At 40.5% G+C, this 23,144-nt stretch overlaps 1 protein-coding gene across 6 annotated transcripts in view; it reads right to left on the reverse strand.

The window, feature by feature from the left end:
* The window catches only part of cfap20dc (CFAP20 domain containing), a 487,560-nt gene that overhangs the window by 342,448 nt on the left and 121,968 nt on the right, over positions 1-23,144 (reverse strand). For all 6 annotated transcript variants that reach the window (XR_009506786.1, XR_009506785.1, XM_059944235.1 and 3 more), the window contains exon 4: positions 12,898-12,970. Coding sequence is in view for 4 of the 6 variants with exons in the window: in XM_059944235.1 (XP_059800218.1) it covers positions 12,898-12,970 (73 nt within the window). In the remaining 2 variants the exon portion in view is untranslated. The remainder of the gene's footprint in view (positions 1-12,897; positions 12,971-23,144) is intronic.

Consider the following 23,144-nt stretch of genomic DNA (forward strand, 5'->3'; position numbering starts at 1 on the left):
TGCAGTCCTCTTTCTGAACGTTTACATCTGGGGAAGGTTTGCACCAGTGACTTGATGCTGTGGTATCAAAGTCCACATACTAAATAACTTAATGCACATTCAAAAGAAAACCTTTTCCATGAGTATTTTTTATTCCTAGCTTCAGATAATACTTTTATTAACAATATCTGAAGCCTAGCATATTTGAAGCCACATGTTAAGTACTGATAAAACCTTCCCTAATGACCGATTAATCATTTTAAAAATATATAAATTGCTTTGCATTTTAAATTACTTGTGAATGACACCAATACATCTTGGTAGATTGCTTTGACATTGCTCACTGGCATCACTTCTCTGAAGCACAGTCCTCCATTTGAATACTAATACCACCTATCACTGTGCTATTCCCTTTTCTCAGTTCCTTCACCTCTGCTGCATCTGTTCCCAGGATGTGGCTTTCTATTTAAGGATATTAGAGGTGTCTTTCTTCTTCAAAGAACAGGGTTCCCCTTCTTCCACTATTGATGCTGCCCTCACGTCATCTCCTTCATTTCCCAAGCATCTGCACACACCCCATCTTCTTGCCACCTTAACAGTAATAGAGGTCCTTGTCCTTACCTACCACCCCATCAGCCTCTGCATCCAACACATCATCCTCCACAACTTCCGCCATTTCCAAAGAGATCCCACGACTAAACATATCTTTACCTACCCCCTTTCCGTTTTCTGCAGGGTTTGCTCCCTCCATGATTCCCTTGTTCATTTGTCTCTCCCCACTGATCTCCCTTCTGGCACATATCCCTGTAGGCGACAGAAATGCTACACCTGCCCATTCACCTCCTCCCTTACTCCATTAAGGGCCTCAAAGACTCCTTAAAAGTGAGGCAATAATTCACCTGCGAATCGGCTGGTCTATTGTGTCTAGTGCTCCCAATGTGGCCTCCCCTACATTGGTGACACCCATCATAAATTGGGGGACCACTTCGTCAAGCACCTCTGCTCTTTCCGCCAACAAAGGAACTTCTTGGCAGCAAAATATTTTAATTTTAATTCCCATTCTCATTCGGATATGTCAGTCCATGGCCTCTCTTGTTCCCAATGAGGCCATCTTCAGGATGGATGAGAAAATCCTTACATTCCACCTGCGTAGCTTCCAAGCTAATGGCATGAATTACTTACAGTAATAAAAAAATTCCCTCCCCCTTCCCGCTTCTTTTATTCCCCACTCTGGCCTTTTATCTCTTCTCACCCATTTATTACTCTCCCCAGGTTCCCTCCTCCTTCCCTTTCTCCTTTGGTCCACTCTCCTCTTCTATGAGATTCTCCAGCCTTTTACCTTTCTCCCCCACCTGGCTTCACCTTTCACCTTCCAGCTAGCCTCCTTCCGCTGTCACAATCTTTTTAATCTGGCATCTTGCCCTTGCCTTCTTAGTCATGAAGAAGGGTCTTGGTCCAAACCAACGACTGTTTTTCATTGACATAGATGCTGCCTGATCTGCTGAGTTCCTCCAGCATTTTGTGTGTGTTGCTTTGGATTTCCAGCATCTGCTGACTTCCATGTGCTGTCATTCTGTTCAGATTCTTCCACTTTTTTGTTTTCCTTTAACTTTCTTAAGGCATTTTGTAAAATATATATCTTTTCATAAAATTATCAATACTGAGGGGTCTGCAGTGATACATGATTAGCAGCTTCTAAACCAATTTTGCAAGTGTTTCCAAGACAGATTCCATTGTGCACATCACACACAACCTTCACAATCCTAGAAAACATTCCACACAGTCAAGAAAGCTTGCCAACACCTCTGCTTTCTGAGGAGGCTGAAGCAGGTTGGGTCTTTGCTCATCTATGCTCACATCAATCTACTAATGCGCAGTAGAGGACATCCTGGCAAGCTGCATCACTGCTCTGCAGTAGACTGTAAGGCTCTACAACTGGTAGTCAAAACTGCCAAATGCATCACTTGTAGTAAACTACCTACTATCAAGGATACATATACAAAAAGGTGCCAGAAAAGGGCCAGTAACTAAAACTATAAGACCATAAGACATAGCAGCAGAATTAGGCCATCGAGTCTGCTCAGCCATTCCATCAGTGGCTGATCCCAGATCCCACTCAACCCCATACACCTGCCTTCGCATGATATCCCTCGATACCCTGACCAATCAGGAAACTATCAACTTCCACTTCAAATATATTCACAGTCTCCACCGCAGTCTGTGCAGAAAATATCACGGATTCACTACTCTCTGGCTAAAAACATTCCTCCTTACCTCCGTTGAGGGTAGACCCTCAATTTTGAAGCTGTGCCCTCTGGTTCTGGATACCCCCACCATAGGAAACATCCTCTCCGCATCCACCTAATATAGTCCTTTCAACATTCAGTCGGTTTCAATGAGACCCCCACGCTTTCTTCTAAATTCCAGTGAGTACAGGCCCAAAGCTGCCAAACAGTCCTCATATTTTAACCCCTTCATTCCCAGAATCATCCTTGTGAACCTTCTCTGGACTCTCTTCAATAATACATCCTTTCTGAGATATGGGGCCCAAAGCTGTTGACAATACCCCAATTGCGACTTGACTAGTGCCTTATAAAGCCTCAGCATTATCTCCTTGGTTTTATATTCTATTCCCCTTGAAATAATTGCTAACATTGCATTTACCTTCTTTACCATCGACTCAACTTGTAAATTAACCTTGTGGGAGTCTTGCACGAGGATTCCTAAATCCCTCTGCATCTCTGATGTTTGAATTTTCTCCCCATTTAGATAATAGTCTGCACTATTGTTCCTTTTACCAAAATGCATTATCATGCATTTCCCAACAGTGTTCCACCTTTTTGCTCCTCCACCTATCTTCATATCATCCACAAACTCTGCAACAAAGCCATCAATTCCATTATCTAATTCATTGACAAACAATGAGAAAAGTATCTGTCCCAAAACTGACCCCTGAGTAACACCACTAGTCACTGGCAGCCAACCAAAAAAGGCCCCATTTATGCCTATTCACTGTCTCCTGCCTGCCTGTCATTCCATCATCCATGTTAAAACCTTTCCGGTAACGCCATAGGATTTTATCTTGTTAAGCAGCCTCATGTGTGGCACTTTATCAAATGCCTTCTGAAAATCCAAGTAAATGACATCCTCTGTCTCTGCCTGTCTGCCCTGCTTATTATTTCATCTAAGAACCCTAACAGATTTGGCAGGCAAGATTTCCCTTTACAGAATCCATGCTGACTTTGACTTACTTTATCATTAGTCTCCAAGTACCTTGAAACTTCATCCTTAATAATAGACTCCAACACTTTCCCAACCATTGAGGTTAGGCTAACTGGCCTGTAAATTTCCTTTCTTTTGCTTTCCCCCCTTCTTGAAGAGTGGAGTAACCTTTGCAATCTGCCAGTCCTCTGGGACAATGCCAAAATTAATTGATTGTTGTAAGATCATGACCAATGCATCTGTTATCTGTTCAGCAACCTCTCTCAGAATTCTGGGATATAGTCCATCTGGTCTAGGTGACTTATCTACCTTAAGACCTTTGAGTTTTCTTTGTAATAGCTCCCTGACACTCACGGACCTCTGGCAGACTGCTAGTGTCTTCTACAGTGAAGACTGATGCAAAGCACTCATTAAGCTCATTTGTTATTTCTTTGCCCCCATTACTACCTCACCTGCATTATTTTCCAGGGTCCATTATTAACTCTCACCTCCTTTTTACTCCTTATATAACTGAAAAAAAAAACTTTTGATATCCTGCTTTATATTATTGGCTAGTTTATCCTCATATTTTATAGAACATAGAATAGTACAGCTTAGTACAGGCCCTTCAGCCCACAATGTTGTGCTGACCCTTAAACCCTGCTTCCCATATATTCCCCCCACCTTAAATTCCTCCATATACCTGTCTAGTAGTCTCTTAAATTTCACTAGTGTATCTCCCTCCACCACTGACTTGGCAGTGCATTCCACGCACCAACCACTCTCTGAGTAGAAAACCTTCCTCTAATATCCCCCTTGAACTTCCCTCCCCTTACCTTAAAACCATGTACTCTTGTATTGAGCAGTGGTGCCCTGGAGAAGAGGCGTTGGCTGTCCACTCTATCTATTCCTCTTAATATCTTGATACCTCTATTATGTCTCCTCTCATCCTCCTTCCCTCCAAAGAGTAAAGCCCTAGCTCCCTTAATCTCTGATCATAATCCATACTCTCTAAACCAGGCAGCATCCTGGTAAATCTCCTCTGTACCCTTTCCAATGCTTCCATATCCTTATTATAGTGAGGCGACCAGAACTGGACACAGTACTCCAAGCCTAACCAGAGTTTTATCGAGCTGCATCATTACCTCGCGACTCTTAAAATCTATCCCTCGACTTATGAGAGCTAATACCCCATAAGCTTTCTTAACTACCCTATCTATCTGTGAGACAACTTTCAGGGATCTGTGGACATGTACCCCTAGATCTCTCTGCTCCTCCACACTACCAAGTATCCTGCCATTTACTTCGTACTCTGCCTTGGAGTTTGTCCTTCCAAAGTGTACAACCTCACACTTCTCTGGGTTGAACTCCATCTGCCACTTCTCAGCCCACTTCTGCATCCTATCAATGTCTCTCTGCAATCTTTGACAATCCTCTACAATATCTACAACGCCACCAACCTTTGTGTTGTCTGCAAACTTTCCAATTGTATTAATCTAGAGATGATATAAAAGTATATGGGAGGATGTGTGTGGGTTATCGTGGATCGGGGTTGAAAAAAATCATAAGTTCTCTTACTAAGTAAGTCGGAGCAGGTACATCCGGTATTATTTAGCGTCAGTTAGTCAAACGTTTGTCTTAGAATATAGTATATACTTTACTTTTCTTTGCACATAAAATGCTTAAGAACGTATGTTTCAGCGCCGGGCTCTGGAATGGAGGTTTCCGAGTTCGATCCAGTGACAGACCACTCCCGAGTGTGCTCTCCATTCATGCCAGGTTGATGTGGAGGATCAAAAAACTCAAAACCCCAAAACTCAATAATTAAACCACTGCGTTGCTTAGTAATAATTGTAGCTTTCATCGGGGCAGAGCCTTTCTCCCTTTATCCTTTAAAATTGTTCCACTCGTTGACCGATGTAGCCTAATGCTTTTCCAATGACTGATGGTGTTTCACCTCTTTCCGATCATTTTATTATTTCCACTTTATTTTCAATCGTAATCGTGATTATTTTCGTGAAAAGGAACATTGCAGATTCAGAGCTCCACCGCCAGGTCCTAATGTCCACCACACTGAGACAGGTTAAATAAGGTCTGGGGTTCCGCTGGGTCCTAATGTCCACCGCATTGGAACAGGCTGAATAAGGGACTTGAGCATTTGTGTTTTTTGGTATCCGCGAGGGGTCCCGGAACCAATCCCTCGCAAATAAGGAGGGCCAACTGTACAACACTTAAAAGGCATTTGGAAAGGAATTACATAGGAAAGGCATAGAGAGATATGGGCCTAATTCAGGCCGAAGAGATTAACACAACTAGGGATCATACTCAACATGGACAAGGTGGGCTGAAAGGGCCTGATTCTACAATTCATAGAGAGCATGTGTCTTTTATGCAGTGTTCCCAGGAAATAATTCCCAGAAATCATTTTGGTGAGTATTATAAAACAGCCATAACTTACAATTTCACATGGAGATATAATGTTTCTGTCACCACGGTTCGGATATGGCCCAAGCGTGGAGTGAGAGACAATGAAGAAGGTCAATAGTTCACAGACTGTAGTTTGAAAAAGGGAAAATAAAACAATAAACGCTAGGCCAAACAGGGCCGTTAACTAAAACTTTCAAAAGGGAAACAAAGCCTACACTGCGGCTGAAAAGAAAATCTAAACATTAAATGAATACCGCTGGTCTTCAGAGTCAGTTGATTTTGAAAGTCCAATGGCTCAAGGAAGGCCGAATCCAAAACAGCAGTGAAGCTTTGCTATACTCTGTCCAAGTCTCAACAAGCACTACGATGACAAGAATGTAGTTAAATACTATCACGATTAAATAATAATTATCTGACACGTGCAAATTCACAAGTGCAATTGCCGTATCTACTGCGCTGCCAAATCCGTGGTTATGACAGTTTCAACGTAATGGGCAGTGCTCCTGATGGATTCTTTTGTTGGTATTGCTAAACAGAACAATGTAATCATTGCCTTGTTGCAAGACTTCCAAGACAGAATGGAATGTAAGCAGTCATTTATTTAGTCTTCAATGATCAACACAATGATTCTTTTGAAGTCCACATATGCTCAAAGCTACTGTCTCTTATTAAGCCATAAAATTAGTACCAACAGAAGAGATTGACTGCTTTATGCAGAGAATCTCAGCTAAGAAAATGGGGCTTTCCCCAATGCAATTTCACTGTATTATAGCCATCGCAGAAATGCTTAATCCTTGCTGTAAACAATTCACTATTATGAGCAATATTTCCTGAACCACAGGAGTAAGATGCGCAAAGAGAATTTCATTGCCTGATAAACTCATCCAGTAAAAGTTTCCTATGAGGCCAGCTATTGTTATCATCTTCATCTGCCCTATTCTGCACTTCTCCACCAGGAAGGTGAAAGGTAATGGCTTAGTTTTCCCAATAATGACATTCTGGACTGCATCGGAAACAGTAGATGAGGTAATTAAGGGAGTAGATAAAAGACAGGAAAATGGATGTTTGTCTATATGGATTTTAGTAAGGCCTTTGGCAGGTTCCAACTGGCAGTGTGATCTGGAAGGTTAGGTTGCATGAGGTTCTAGGGGAGTTAATGAGGTGGATTCAGAAATGGCTCAATGACAAAAGCAGAAAGTGATGGTTGACAGTCAATTCCTCAAATGGAGGCCTGTGATTAGTGGGCTTTCCCAGGGGTCAGTGTAGTAACCTCTGTAATTCATTATGTATGTAAGTGATTTGGATGTGAGTGTACCTGGCATGATTAGCAAGTTTGCTTACATTACAACAGTTAGGGTGAATTCTTGGTAATGAAGCAAATTACAACGAATTGTAAAAAGATCTTGATCAGTAAGGGAGATGAGCTGAAAAATGGCAAATAGATTTCAACATAGTTAAGTGTGAAATAATGCATTCTCGACATTCATATCAGTGTAGGACTTATAGCAAGACACTGATTTGTGTAGTGGAACAGAGATATCTAGGAGTTTAAGAGCAGTTTGCTGAGAGTGGCTGTGCAAGTGTGCAGGGTGTGAAGAAGACGTTTAACATGCTAGCATTAACCATTCAGATTATTGACCTTTGAAGTATGTTGCAGCTTCTTAAGTCATTGGTCAGGCTGCACTTGCAATATTGTGTGCAATTTTGGTCATCCTTTTACAAGAAAAACATTGTCAGGATGGGAAAGGTGCAGCAGAGGTTCACAAGAATACTACCTGGACTAAAGAGTCTGATTTATAGCAAGAGACTGGTAACACTGGATTTTTATTCCTTGGAGTACAGGAGAATGAGGGGTAACCTCCTAGAAGTATAAAACATCATGTATAAGGTATACAAGCATGGTCTTTTCCCCAAAGTTATGGAGTTCAAAATAGAAGGCACAGATACAAGAGGGGAGAGAATTAACAAAGACCTGAGAGGTAACTTCTTTACACAGGGGGTTGTGACTACCTGGAATGAGCTTTCAGATGAAGTGGTCAAGGCAGGTACAATAACAATAATTAAAAGGCACATGGATAGATACCTGGAGGAATAGTATTGAAGGACACCTCTGGAGCAATTCAGATATTCGTATCTCTTCTTGATTTTCCCCAAATGTTCCTCACCCTATAATGACACTATAGTAATGTTCAAGTAGCCAGAACATGGAGAGGAGTCTGAAATTAAGGACAGTAGAAATAGTTCTTTGTCCTTCAAGGTCTGGCCTCTTATACAATGCAACAGTTGAAATATGGCGGACTATGTAGCCTGTCGAAGGAAATAGGAATCGCGTAAGTTCTCTATGATATGGCTCAGATCATAAGAAATTTCTTTTCAGGTTTGCAAAACTATTGAATAGTCAGGAAGTGATAGACCTTATATGAGGGGTGATTGATAAGTTTGTGGCCTAAGGTAGAAGGACTCAATTTTAGAAAACCTAGTACATTTATTTTTCAACATAGTCCCCTCCTACACTTACACACAGTCCAGCAGTCGTGTAGCATAAGGATCTTGGACCTCCAGAAAGTGTCCACAAATGGGTGATTGGTAAGTTGGTGGCCTAAGGTAGAAGGAGGTGAGTTATACAGCTCTTGTGACATGCACATGCAGGTCAACTTTTTGAGTGATTATGCAGAAAGTTTGAAGTTAATAACTCATCTCCTTCTACCTTAGGCCACAAACTTATCAATCATCTCTGATGAGTTATTAGCCATATCTAACTTGTTTCGGATCGCATCTAAGAGATCCTGCGGTGGGAGGGAGAACAGCTAGAGGTTGTGGTACATATTGGTACCAATGACATAGGTAGGAAAAGGGAAGAGGTCCTGAAAAAAGACTACAGGGAGTTAGGAAGGAAGTTAAGAAGCAGGATTACAAAGGTAGTAATCTCGGGATTAATGCTTGTGCCACGTTACAGTGGGTATAGGAATAGAATGAGGTGGAGAATAAATGCATGGCTGAGGGATTGGAGCAGGGGGCAGGGATTCAGATTTCTGGACCATTGAGACCTCTTTTGGGGCAGATGTGACCTGTACAAAAAGGACGGGTTGCACATAAATCCCAGAGAGACTGGTATCCTGGCGGGGAGGTTTGCTAAGGCTACTGGGGAAGGTTTAAACTAGAATTGTTGGGGGGTGGGAACCAAACTGAAGAGACTGGGGAAGAGGAGGTTGGCTCACAAATAGAGAAATCTTGTAGACAGTGCGAGAGGGAGGATAGGCAGGTGATAGAGAAGGGATGAGTTCAGACCGAAGGTTTGAGATGTCTCTGTTTTAACGCAAGGAGTGTTGTGAACAAAGCGGATGAGCTTAGAGCGTGAATCAGTACTTGGAGATATGATGTGGTGGCCATTACAGAGACTTGGATGGCTAACCGGAATGGTTACTTCAAGTGCCGGGTTTTAGATGTTTCAGAAAGGACAGGGAGAGTGGCAAAAGGGGTGGGGGCATGGCACTGTTGATCAGAGATAGTGTCGTGGCTGCAGAAAAGGTGGACGCCATGGAGGGATTGTCTACAGAGTCTTTGTGGGTGGAGGTTTGGGAACAGGAAGGGATCAATAACTTTACTGGGTGTTTTTTTTATAGGCCGCCCAATAGTAACAGGGATATCAAGGAGCAGGTAGGGAAACAGATTCTGGAAAGGTGTAATAATAACAGTTGTCAGGATGAGAGATTTTAATTCCCCAAATATGTAGATAAGCCTACAAGAGGAGAGGCTGTACTTGATTTGATATTGGGAAATAAACCTGGTCAGGTGTCAGATCTCTCAGTGGGACAGCATTTTGGAGATGGTGATCATAATTCTATCTCTTTTACAATAGCATTAGAGAGAGATAGGAGCAGACAAGTTAGAAAAGCGTTTAATTGGAGTAAGGGGTATTATGAGGGTATCAGGCAGGAAATTGGAGGCTTAAATTGGAAACAGATGTTCTCAGGGAAAAGTATGGAAGAAATGTGGCAAATATTCAGGGGATATTTGTGTGGAGTTCTATATAGGTACGTTCAAATGAGACAGGGAAGTTATGTTAGGGTACAGGAACTGTGGTGTACAAAGGCTGTAATAAATCTAGTCAAGAAGAAAAGAAAAGCTTACAAAACATTCAGAGTTAGGTAATGTTAGAGATCAAGAAGATTATAAGGCTAATAGGAAGGAGATTAAGAAGAAAATTAGGAGAGCCAGGAGGGGCCATGAGAAGGCCTTGGCGGACAGGATTAAGGAAAACCCCAAGGCCTTCTACAAGTATGTGAAAAGCAAGAGGATAAGACGTGAAAGAATCGGACCTATCAAGTGTGACAGTGGGAAAGTGTGTATGGAACCGAAGGAAATAGTAGAGGTACTTAATGAATATTTAACTTCAGTATTCACTGTGGAAAAGGACCTTGGTGACTGTGGTGATAAGTTTCAGCAGACTGAAAAGCTTGTGTATGTAGATATTAAGAAAGAGGATGTGCTGAAGCTTTTGGAAAGCATCGAGTTGGATAATTCGCCAGGACCGGATGAGATGTACCCCAGGCTACTGTAGGAAGCGAAAGATGAGATTGCTGAGTATCTGGCGATGATCTTTGCATCATCAATGGGGACAGCAGAGGTTCCGGAGGATTGGAAGGTTGCAAATGTTGTTCCTTTATTCAAGAAAGGGAGTAGAGATAGCCCAAGAAATTATAGACCAGAGAGTCTTACCTCAGTGGTTGGTAAGTTGATGGAGAAGATCCTGAAAGGCAGGATTGATGAACATTTGGAGAGGTATAATATGATTAGGAATAGTCAGCATGGCTTTGTCAAGGGCAGGTCATGCCTTATGAGCCTGATTGAATTTTTTGAGGATGTGACTAAACACAACGATGAAGGAAGGGCAGTAGATGTAGTGTATATGGATTTCAGTAAGGCATTTGATAAGGTACCCCATGCAAGGCTCATTGAGAAAGAAAAGAGGTATGGGATCCAAGGGAGCATTGCTTTGTGGAACCAGAACTGGCTTGCCCAGAGAAGGCAAAGAGTCGTTGTAGAAAGGTCATATTCTGCATGGAGGTCGGTCACCAGTGGTGTGCTTCAGGGATCTGTTCTGGAACCCTTACTCTTCATGATTTCGTGACCTGGATGAGGATGTGTAGAGATGGGTTAGTAAGTTTGTTGATGACACAAAGGGTGGAGGTGTTGTGGATAGTGTGGAGGGCTGTCAGAGGTTACAGTGGGACATTGATAGGATGCAAAACTGGGCTGAGAAGTGGCAGATGGATTCAACCCCAATAACAGTGAAGTGGTTCATTTTGATAGGTCAAATATGATGGCAGAATATAGTATTAATGGTAAGACACTTGGCAGTGTGGAGGATCAGGGGGATTTTGGGGTCCGAGTCCATTGGACGCTCAAAGCAGCTGCACAGTTTGAACCTGTGGTTAAGAAGGCATATGGTGTATTGGCCTTCATCAATAGTGGAATTGAATTTAGGAGCTGAGAGGTAATGTTGCAGCTATATAGGACCCTGGTCAGACCCCACTTGGAGTACTGTGCTCAGTTCTGGTCACCTCACTACAGGAAGGATGTGGAAGCCATAGAAAGAGTGCACAGGAGATTTACAAGGATGCTGCCTGAATTGGGGAGCATGTCTTATGAGAATAGGTTGAGTGAAATTGGTCTTTTCTCCTCGGAGCGATGGAGGATGAGAAGTGACCTGATAGAGGTGTATAAGATGATGAGAGGCATTGATCATGTGGATAGTCAGAGGCTTTTTCCCAGGGCTAAAATGGTTGCCACAAGAGGACACGGGTTTAAGGTCCTGGGGAGTAGGTACAGAGGAGATGTCAGGAGTAAGTTTTTTTACTCAGAGAGTGGTGAGTGCATGGAATGGGCTGCCGGCAACAGTGGTGGAGACGGATACGATAGGGTCTTTTAAGAACTTTTAGATTAGTACATGGAGTTTAATAAGATAAGAGGGCTATAGGGAAGCCTAGTAATTTCTAAGGTAGGGACATGTTCGGCACAACTTTGTGAGCTGAAGGGCTTATATTGAGCTGTAGGTTTTCTATGTTAAGAATGAAAAGATCTGATTATTAGTTTTTACCCCCTCTGTTGTCATTATTACTTCCTCTTCTATTGATTTTTTTTGCTGCATTGTCTTCCTTGGTAAAGATAGACTGAGTTTCTAATAGATAGTGATATTCCTCAAGGGTCAACGTGAGACCATTCCTTTTCATGAACTTCTTAGCCTCCTGGTCTTAACAAGCAGGTAGCTTTGTGTAAATTAGGTCACATTTTATGCTTTGTATTCGACAGCAGCACTAGAAATGTCACTGATGTGAAGATCGTTATTTGAAAACAGATATGCTAACTTGGGAGTATTGTGGGCTTCATGAAGTGATTGATTAAATTCTTTTTTCAGGCTTCTCTGAGACCCATCCAGCTCAATGTGTTGATCAACTTCTTTGTTACTAATTGGCCACACTCCACCTTTTACACTCCATTTACTATTTAGATGCTCAAAGACCTTTGGCTTCATATTTCCATTTAGTTCCCATATTTTCTTTGCCATTCTTTTTCATTTCATTCTCCCCAGTTATTTTTTTATGTTCAGGTGAGTAAAATAATCTACATGACTTGTGTTTATCTAATGGTGGAACTGTCAGATAATTTACATTTGTAGAACCTGAAAATTATTAACATTACATTCCTCATGCCTAATCCAAAAAGCTCAATTCAAGTACTTTATGAAGACTGAATATTGCCCAAAATAAATCAGCCACAGTTGTACCACCTACCATACAATCCACAAAAAGAACAAGAACCATGCATATTTGCTCAATGCTTCTGAAATAAATGCTATCTATTTTCCATATTTCCTGTAAGCCATTAACAACATTCAGAGGAAACCTAAGCAAATTATCAAGAACAAAATCTTTCCATCTATTTACGGAGCTTTCCGCAATTTATCATTTTTACTACAATGAGAATCAACCAACTCCATGAGCTACTTTTCCTTAATTTATGCATGAGCAACAGTTCTTTATTCACATAAACATTGTGAACTATTGTAATTAAGAAAGTAACTGCAATAACAGATGTTTTGTGCTTTCAGTTCCCATGACAGTGTACAATGTACCAGTTGTTGAAAACTAACAATTAAATTAGCTTAATCACTTGAAGCCAGCCTAAGTCATTCTTGCAGGGGATGCCACTTACAATTAATGAACACTATTTGTAGTAAAATTTATTAACTATCTAACACATAAAACATTTAGCAATGTTTATCCTTACAGCAATTCCGTAGAGAAGTCTTGTCCCACAGGCACACAGAGCTGCAATACAAGGAATCGCTGGATCAGGCCAACTAAAATGGAAGGCAAAAATAAATACAAAATTACTTATTTTCACCAGGCATAACAGTCAATGAAATATAAATGCACAAAGACAATGATTTTAACAATTACAAGATTGTCAACAAAAGGGAGGATGAAGTGATGATATGTCATAAAGGAAGATTGGTACAGTCTTGCCTATCACAAATAATCTACGATAGGGATTCTAATAATATTCTGCCATAGGAGATGAGTTAAAAAAGAAAAAGCGGGAAAATAGGAAAACAATAGAGTGCTCAGATGCACACACAAAATAAAACAACATACTGCTGTAAAACTGAACCAAACACTGAAAATGCTGTAAACAGCCAGTAAACCAGGCAGCAAAAATAGATTGGGTTTCAGGTAGATGACCTATCACCAGAGCTGGCCAATTCACAAACACCAGAAAAGCATTTTTATCAGAACCAGTTGAGTTTAATACTGAAGGCTGTTATATATTAAGATGGAATAACTTACTCTGGGCTTTATTGCATCAACAGGAAAAGCTGAAGACTTGATCGGAGTGGAAGTGGAATGGTAAATTAAAGGAACATCCTTTGTATTGATCCGATCATGATATCCTCATTGTTCTCCTATTTTCTTTCAACATAAACACCTTTAATCTGTTTTCTCTGTTCATTGACCCAATACATTAACTGTTTCTTTCTCTACAGATATTGCCCAACTTTCTGAGTACGTCCTTGTTTGCAGTATTTCTATTTCAAATTTTCAGCATTTGCAAACTTTTGTTCTTGATTACTTGAGTTGACACATTTGGCTGTTATTTATTTAGCTCAATTAGGGCTGAACAGCCACAACAGAAATTTCAAATGCAGAAAAGAAATTGGCAACAACATTTTTCAGTTTATAACTACAGCATCATGTAGACATTTAACATTACAAACCTTTATAAAAAGACTAAACCCTTGGGTATAGATTCTTTTTTTATAATAAAATTTTAACAATTCAAATTACAAATAATGTACGTGTTTGATTATGAATATAGGTCCTCTCAAAATACATAAGCTAAAAGCTAGGAAATCAAATGTACTTGGCACAGGGTCATATTACATCATATGAAAATGTTGAATAAATGGTCTCCATAACTTTTCAAATTTAATAGAAGTCTCAAAAGTACCACTTCTAATTTTTTCTAAATTTAAACATAACATAGTTTGAGAGAACCAATTAAATACAGTGGGAGGATCAATTTCTTTCCAATTCAACAATATAGATCTTCTAGCCATCAGAGTTAGAAATGCAATCATTCGACGGGCTGAAGAAGATAAATGCTGTGAATCTAACATTGGTAAACCAAAAATTGCGGTAATAGGATGAGGTTGTAAATCAATATTCAAAACCGCAGAAAAAATATCAAAAATATCTTTCCAATATTTCTCCAAAAATGAACACGACCAAAACATGTGAGTTAAAGACGCAATTTCAGAATGACATCTATCACAAATAGGACTTATATGAGAGTAAAAATGAGCTAATTTATCCTTGGACATATGGGCCCTATGTACAACCGACGGCATTGATGAATACTTATTTTTGTGAGATATTATAAACAGCCCACTTTTTTTTTCTCCTTCTCTTTTGTTTGTTTTTCTTTCTTTTATATTACTTATTAGTTATAGTTATTAGATTAGATTAGTTAGTTTTGCATTATATAAATTTTTTTTTGTTTTTTTTTCTTTCTTTTTTCTGTTTTTTTTATATTATACATTATGAAATATTTAGATTTACTATGTCCATACATATATCTTATGGCTTATGTCTTGGTAAACTCATTTATATTGTAACTATTATGTATGTTTTTTTTTCATATGTAATGGAATGTGTATGTTGGTAATTTCTTTATCAATATATCATCTGTATTCTGTCCATATTACTAATATTAATAAAAAGATTTAGAAAGAAAAAGAAAGATTATGAATATAGGGTACTGCAATTGCAAGTGTGATTTAAATATAATATATTCGGTACTATTCTTTTTTTGATTCATAATATATATCCTCATGTACTCTGTATTCTTCTATGTGAAAATTAATAAAGGTATTGAAAAAGAAAAAGACTAAACCCTATGGAGATTTAAACAGTATTTCCTGGAGTTACCTAAAGGAGGTCTCTTAGCCAAAGTCACTGTCAAAGAAATAATTCTCTCTGTTTTGACCATCTCCAAGACTTTGTTTCAAAAATTGGTTTAGTGATGTTCATTATACCAAAGGAATTAATTTTACCAAATCCAATTATCCACATAACAAAATGCTTTCAATTGGAAACAAGTATGGCACAATGGAACTCATCTTAACTTACAAGGTTTATACTTCATGAGGTAGTTTATCAGGTGGCAGAGTGAGATATGTCTCTACCAAAGGAGGTGTAAGGTGCTCCTTCGCTCCACTAGCCTGCAGGTCACCCCCAGGGCAAGGTGTAGCACCTGTTTAGTCCCCCAGTCAAGGTCACATGAAGCCATTGGAGCAGGTGGTGGATGATCATATGAGCAGCTGGTGAATATCACAAATCCTGGTTATGTGACCACTGATGCCAGGCAGATAATCTCTGAAGAGTATTGACAATGGCTGGGGCCACCTGTCTTGTAAAGACACTGCCCAGAAGGAGGAAATGCAAACCACTTCTGTAGAAAAAAATGCCAAGAAGAACAATCATGGAAATAGGATGAGAAAGAATTCAAAGTGTTTCAGATTAAAGACAAATGGAAGACCATGATCACCCATGTCATATGACATGACACTTCATGATGATGGGGTAATTTATACCTATTTTAACGTGATTTGTTTGTAACTCAGGAAGTGTATATTTTTGCTGACATCTATTTCTACAAAAGTTCCATTGTAGATCTTGCTCAAGAAACTAATTTTCAATTAAGTAAATTATACTTTTCCAGCTTCAAACTTAAAGCACCACATGTGCTGAGTGAAATGTCTCCTTTTAGTTCCAATCTACATTCCTCTTAATAAAGACAATGCACCAATTAATTTAAGAAATGCTAAGAGATATCTTACTCCTTTGAAAATACCTTATAAATCACCAGATCATAGAAAAAAAGGGAAAGAAGTCAAGAAAGAGTTAAGTAAATTAGAATGGTTTTCATTAGTAACATAACAATTAGAGATTTGAATTCTGTTGTGACTGAGTAGTAAATCAAAGTAAAACTTATTATCAATGTTCATATATGTTACCAGATATTACCTTGTGATTCATTTTCCTACAGGCATTTACTGGAAAATATTTTAAAATTATGAAAAAAACCTGTACTTAAAGACTGACAACAGGCTTTTGTACCTCCTGCCCAATGGTACAGTAATAGCAAGGAGAGCACAGCCTGGATGCTGGAGGTCCTTGAAGATGGATATGGCTTTCTTGTGGCAGTGCTCAATGTAAATGTGCCCAGTGGTGGGGAGGGCTCTTCTTGTGATGGACTGGACTGTATCTACCACTTTCTGTAGACTTATCTATTCCTGGGCATTGATGTTTCAATACCAGGCCATGATGCAACCAGTTAGGGCACTCTCCAATGTGCATCTATCGAGGTCTGTCAGTCTTTTTGGTGACATGCTGAATCTACACAAATTAAGTAAAGGCAATGTCATGCTGCCTATGTGATGGCACTTACATGCTAGCCCCAGGATAGATCCTCTGATTAAATAGCGCCAAGGAATTTAAGGTTACCCATTTTCTTCACTTTTGATCCTTTAATGAGGACTGGCTCATGGACCTTTGGATTCTTCCTGTTGTTGATAATGACCTCTTTGGTTTTGCTGATAATGAGTGAGCCGTTGTTGTGGTACCAATCAACCAGCTTTTCAATCTCCCTCCTGTATGCTGATTCATCACTACCTTTGATTTGGCTAACAACAGTCAGCAAAATTAAGTACAACACTGGAGCTGTACTTAGCCATACAATCATAGGTATAAAGTAAGTGAAACAGGGGGCTAAGCACACAGCCTTGTGGAGCACCTGTGGAGGCGATATTGCCAATCTCTACTTACTGGAGACTGCAACTGAAGAAATCAAGGATCCAGTTACACAAGGAGATATTGAGGCCCAGGTCCTGGAGCTTAGTGATGGGTTTCAAGGGGATGACAGTGTTCAATGATAAGCTGTAGTCAATGAAGAGTATCCTGATACATGCATCTTCATTGTCCAACTGTTCTGGAACTGAGTGAATGGTCAATGAAATGGCATCAGCTGTTGAGCTATGGAAGTAGTTGACATTTCCCAATGTCTCACCATGAAACTTCATTTCAGAGGCCCTTGGTCTTCTGGATATTGAGAGTAAGGCATATACTCTATATATACCTCTCATACTTCCACGAACAAATCAATAATCGACTTGGAGCACTGTCTCTGGACCTGTGCAAATGTAAATGTTATTTGCATACTGCAGTTGACCATCAAGGTTATGGTGACCTCGGTTCTGGAGTGCAGACACTTCTGGTTTAACAGTTTCCTCTGCATCCTGCAGTTTAGTTCCATTCCAGTTGCAAGCTCATAAAATTCAAGTGCAGCATTGTTTGGTATCAGAGTTAATGAGATTTGCTCCTTTGTGAACCCTTTGATTAAGATCATGGCTTCATGCCATCATGATGCAAATATAAAATGTAGATTAACTTTTATGGTCAGCAAGGCAATAGCGAAGTTCCTCACCAGCAGGTATAGCTTTTCTCTGACTGAGAAAATGAATGTTTTAATGGGCACTAGTGATCCTTGCTCTCCTATGTGTTTCTGAAACTTGGACGATCTACAGCAAGCAGCTCAAAACACTGGAAAAATGCCACAAACACTATCTCTAAAAACTTTCCAATTCTATTAAAAGGATAAACACACCAATGCAGCAACCTCACCCAGTCCAACAACGTGAAGAACCAGGCAAGGAAGAGAATTGTAACAACTCCTTGATAGGCAGTTCACATAAGTTCTACTGCTAGCTATATATAAATCATACTTTTATGTTGATAGTTTCCCAAGTCTTAGTTTTTTTATATGGATATAATAACCACATAATGACCACATGGCAAGCAGTAAGTAAAGGCAATATCTGTAAGTGGCCCTGATAGAGTTTGAGTGATGTATTTTGCATGGCATTCTGACTGCAAGTTATGGGCTGGAGGCACAGGATAAAGCTAAGTGTACGAAGGCGAGGTGACCAATGTGATTTAACAGGATAAGCACAAGCTGATGAAATGCTGTAGATTCAGCAGTGACTAAACTAGTAATGCAATTTGTCAACAATGATACCCAAAGATGAAAGCCACTCATCTGGATAACTGACACCAATGAATAAGTTTGATCTTACTGGGCCAATCCCTTCACTCAGAATTGCTCCTTCAGACTCCCTACACCTGTAAATAACTAGTCAGATCCATCAAAATGGCAAACAGCATTTTGGACTTCAACAGCAAATAACCATATACAGCTTTGCAGCTGCAACCTAAGTGTTTTTAAATGTTTTGATACTCAGAGAAATTCTGTTTTTTTTTAAATAAATTTACTTTAATGATAAAAATAGAGATAAAACACAATAAAGTAGCTGTAGTGGCTGATTTTAATTTCCCTAATACTGACCAGCATTCACATAATGCTGGAGACTTAGATGGGACAAAACTAGTTAGATGTATCCAGGAGGGTTTCTTGGCACAGTATTTAGATAATCCAAGCAGGGAAGATACCATACTAGACCTTGTATAAGAAAATAAACCTGACTAGGTGATTCAAGTTTCAATATTGGAGTATTTTGGGACCAGTGTATAACATGATGAAGGGCATTGATTGAGTGGATAGCCAGAGGCTTTTTCCCAGGGCTGAAATGGTTGCCACAAGAGGGCACAGTTTTAAGGTGCTTGGAAGCAGGTACCAAGGGAATGTCAGAGGTAAGTATTTCACACAGAGAGCAGTGGGTGCATGTAATGCACTGCCAGTGGCAGTGATGGAAATGGATACAATAGGGTCTTTTAAGAGCTTAGAAAAATAAAGGGCTATGTGCTAGGGAAGTTCTAGGCAGACTCTAGAGTAGGTTACATGGCTGGCACAACAAGGGGCCGTAATGCACTGAATCTGCCATCAGTTTGTAAGTGCTTGCGTTCAATCTTCAGCATGCTATTGATTACTCAGTCCTGACGAAGGGTCTCGGCCCAAAACATTGACTGCTCGTTTCAACGGATGCTGCCCGACCTCCTGAGTTCATCCAGCCTTTTTGTACTATTGATTGCTTATGCCCGCTAGAATGCCTGGGGAGGGGGCAATACACACTGTATTCATTCCATAAAGTGACTGATGCATAAATATAGCATATCTATGTTTCATTTCCCATATCCCTTTTTCAGGGGTACTACAAAATTTTGGAGGCACTGCTGAGATTGGGTGCGTAGGTGCAGACCTTGCCAGATTGAGTTAATCCAAGTCGCACCCAGCCTTTTCTTAATAGTCTAGAGCAGGCATGGGCAAACTACGGCCCGCGGGCCATATGCGGCCCGTTAAGCTTTTTAATCCGGCCCGCAGAACTTGATGAAATTATATTAATAAACCTTGTTAACGTTTTCTCCCCGCAATTCTGGCGTTTTCCCAATAGATGACGCACTCTATATACATTGACCTTTGTTGAGGTGCAGCGTTTTACTCCACATTTACGCTTTACTTTGTGACCTTGTGGCGACCCATTTCCTGGCACATCCGAACCGGCTCACAATTAGCCAGTGTTCCGGCTAAGAGAGATAGCCTGCGGGGATTTGCGAGCACACCGGCGTGCTCTCCCTGCTTTGTCATTGTGCGGGTCGTTGTTGAGTTTTGGCACAGGGGACAATTGAATAAGAAGGAGCAGGACAAGTAGACCTGCATCTCCTACCGTTTTTGAAATAAAGACAGTCAGGAGGAGAGTGATGATGATAATATCTTGAAGGATAACAGAATTTTCAGTGCTTTAAAATAATAACTGTTACTATTAAAAAAAGCTGTATTTTATTCATTTAATTTTCAGTGTTTTAAAAGTCATTTCAATAAATAGCTAAATACCATGGGACTTCAAAGACAGATATTTTGTTGTAATGCATTTGTTCATTTTCAATTGAAATTAAAGCACATGTTTTCTACATATCCCATGATATTTTATTTTCTCTTATGAGGTGTATTACCAAAACACTCCGTCCATCTGCTCCTGGTCCGGCCCCCCTGTCAAATTTTAGAACCCTTTGTGGCCCTCAAGTCAAAAAGTTTGCCCACCCCTGGTCTAGAGCAGCAGCAGAGTGAGGTGGTTGACTGAGGTGAGGGTGAAGCTGAGAGCTGATGGAGCAGTGCATGCATTTGAGGCACAGTGAATACTAGAGGCTGCAGAATCCAGCAAGCAGCAGGGAATACAGTCACCACAATAACTCACACCACTGCCAAGGAGAAAAGAAAATGGATGTGCTTAGGAACATCCAAGAAAAAATTAGTGAGGAAGTGTGTGAATTTCCTAAAGACAATCTAGTAGAGCTCAGTAGCTTCCTTCAGCTCCCAGAAGAGGACACAGCTAAAAAAACACACTTGTCTCTCATATCCTTAAATAAGTCCCTATATGGAAAAGGAGGAGCTAGGAAATCTGGAGGACGGTGGCACATCTTAACTTCTGCAGGTTAGAGACAAGTTAAGTGAGCTAATAGTTGTTACAACTGCTTTGGCTGATGAAATGGACAAAGAAAACCAGGAAATTACAGTAACTCACAGTTCAAAACAGAGGTCAGCTCCTAACAGGGTGAACTCAAGTGATCCGTAGTGGCTAGTTCGAGGAAAATTGTCCCACCAGCATGGCGCAAAGTCTTTAAAATCTATGGTCAGCTTGGTGAGCCTGGTCAGAAAGACAAGTTGCCTTTTTCTAGCCTTGTTCATCACAGAAGGAGATAATTGATCCAGTGATCAATCAGCATCAGCAGTTCAATGCAATACATAATCTAGCAGAGACAGAAAAAAAGTAATAATAAATAAAATAAAACATAATAATAAATAAATTACATATCTTGAATAGATTATTAAAAGTGTGCAAAAACAGAAATACTGTATATTAAAAAAGTGAGGTAGTGTCCAAAGCTTCAAAGTCCATTCAGGAATCGGATGGCAGAGGGAAAGAAGCTGTTCCTGAATCGCTGAGTGTGTGCCTTCAGGTTTCTGTGCCTCCTACCTGATAGTAACAGTGAGAAAAGGGCATGCCCCAGGTGCTGGAGCTCTTTAATAATGGACGCTGCCTTTCTGAGACACCAATTCCTAAAGATATCCTGGGTACTTTGTAGGCTAGTGCCCAAGATGGAGCTGACTAGATTTTCAACCTTATGCAGTTTCTTTTGGCCCTGTGCAGTAGCCCCTCCATACCAGACAGTGATGCAGCCTGTCAGAATGCTCTCCATGGTACAACTATAGAAGTTTTTGAGTGTATTTGTTGACAGGCCAAATCGCTTTTGCCTGGGCTCCAGTTGCGCAGTTATCCTGAGGGTAAATCAGACTTGAACTTATCTACCCTTAAATGGACCCTTCACTCAAATTATCAGGGAAAAGGGGCAACTGAACTGTACTAGCTGCTGATAGCATAAGCCCAACGCGGTACGGAAATGCCACAAAATTTCTTAATACGTGTTCTTGACCTGAAGCAGAAGTACTGTCTGCCTCAGAGGAAGGGGAGCCTGGTCTGAAATATGATCCAGTCTTATTGCAGAGTACATTTTTACATACTGTACTCACCGGTTTACAAAGTGGTTGTATTCAAAAGGACCTTCAGCTATGCATTTTAGATCCCAAAATTTCAGATGAGGTACTATTAGAGAAGCTAAACATTGCATGTGCAAATGAAGTGGAGTAAAAGAATAAACAGAAGCCAGCTGGGTCAGCTCTCACTGCCACTGTTAACTCTTGCACAGTCAGAGGAACATCCTGTGAGCATAAATGTCAGTTAGAAAGGGCTCATATAGACCGAGTGTCACAGTTGAAAACACTTAGTGAAGCCATTGCACAGGTCTAGGAGCAACTTCAACAGCCCATACCTATATGTCAACAATGAGTTTCAAATACAAATAAAAGGGGAATGACAGCAACTCCTTCTCAGCCACAGGATCTAGCACAGAGTTACCAGCAACCACCAGGGTGAGGTACAAAGAGGCCCGAGCAATTCATGGGGCAAAACATTCTCAGTTCTGAACTTCAGAGAGGGCCAAGCATTGAACAAAAACAGTGATGGAAAAACCAAAACCAGTTATTTGAACCGGCTCTGCCTCAATCATACCTAGCCCCACAACAAAAATCTCCCCAATTTCAGCAGTATGCAACAGAATCATATACATTGCCATCAGAAGCTCAACAACCATGTCATAGCTCCACAGAATTATTCATTTTTACCACAGCAGCATGGAGTTGCACCACAGTACCCAGTACGTCTGTATCCTGGCCTGCCTCAGCAGCTACATTCAACACGAATTAGGAAGAGTTTCCACTGTCAGCAGAGAGGGTGTGAGGAACTGTGGTAGCAGTGAACACTACTTAGTAGGATATAAAGCATGAGGAATAATACTACCCAGAGAGGATTCATTAAACTAAGATGGGTTGCTTCTGTGGGACAGGAAGTAATTGGTATTACAGAAGTGTCCCACCAATGTGCCAGATGTGGTAGAGAGGATGTAAATACAAGGTACTCCACATGTAAAGGCTCATATTACTGCTCAAAAAATGTCAGACGGACCATTGGAATCAGTGTAAGATCAAGACAAATAACGAAAGACAGCCCTCCACCAGTGTTTTAGTTGTGCATTGCCAAGTCAATCAACTGTAAATTCACTGGTGGGCAGACAGCACCTCGTAGAATGCTGGTTACAGAGACGTCGAAGTGAAGCAATATGGACACAGGTTCACAGGTGTGCACCACAGCTGAGCAGTGGAGAATTAGGCACTTACCTGGAGTTAAACTCAGGGATGATTCAGAGGCAGTGGAGACACCCGAGGCATTACAGCTGGTGGCAGCCTATGGTGAAGCATGCCTTATGTAGGATGGGTTGAGATCACTTTCAAATTAGCTTTGCCCAGTGCAAAAGAATCGATCATACCAGTTCTGGTTCTGAAAGGCGGACCTCTATCCCATTCCATCATTGGATTCAATGTGATTGAATAGATTATAAAGGAGAGTG

This window comes from Hypanus sabinus, chromosome 19 (assembly GCF_030144855.1).
Source record: "Hypanus sabinus isolate sHypSab1 chromosome 19, sHypSab1.hap1, whole genome shotgun sequence".
In the NCBI taxonomy this organism is placed as follows: Eukaryota; Metazoa; Chordata; class Chondrichthyes; order Myliobatiformes; family Dasyatidae; genus Hypanus; species Hypanus sabinus.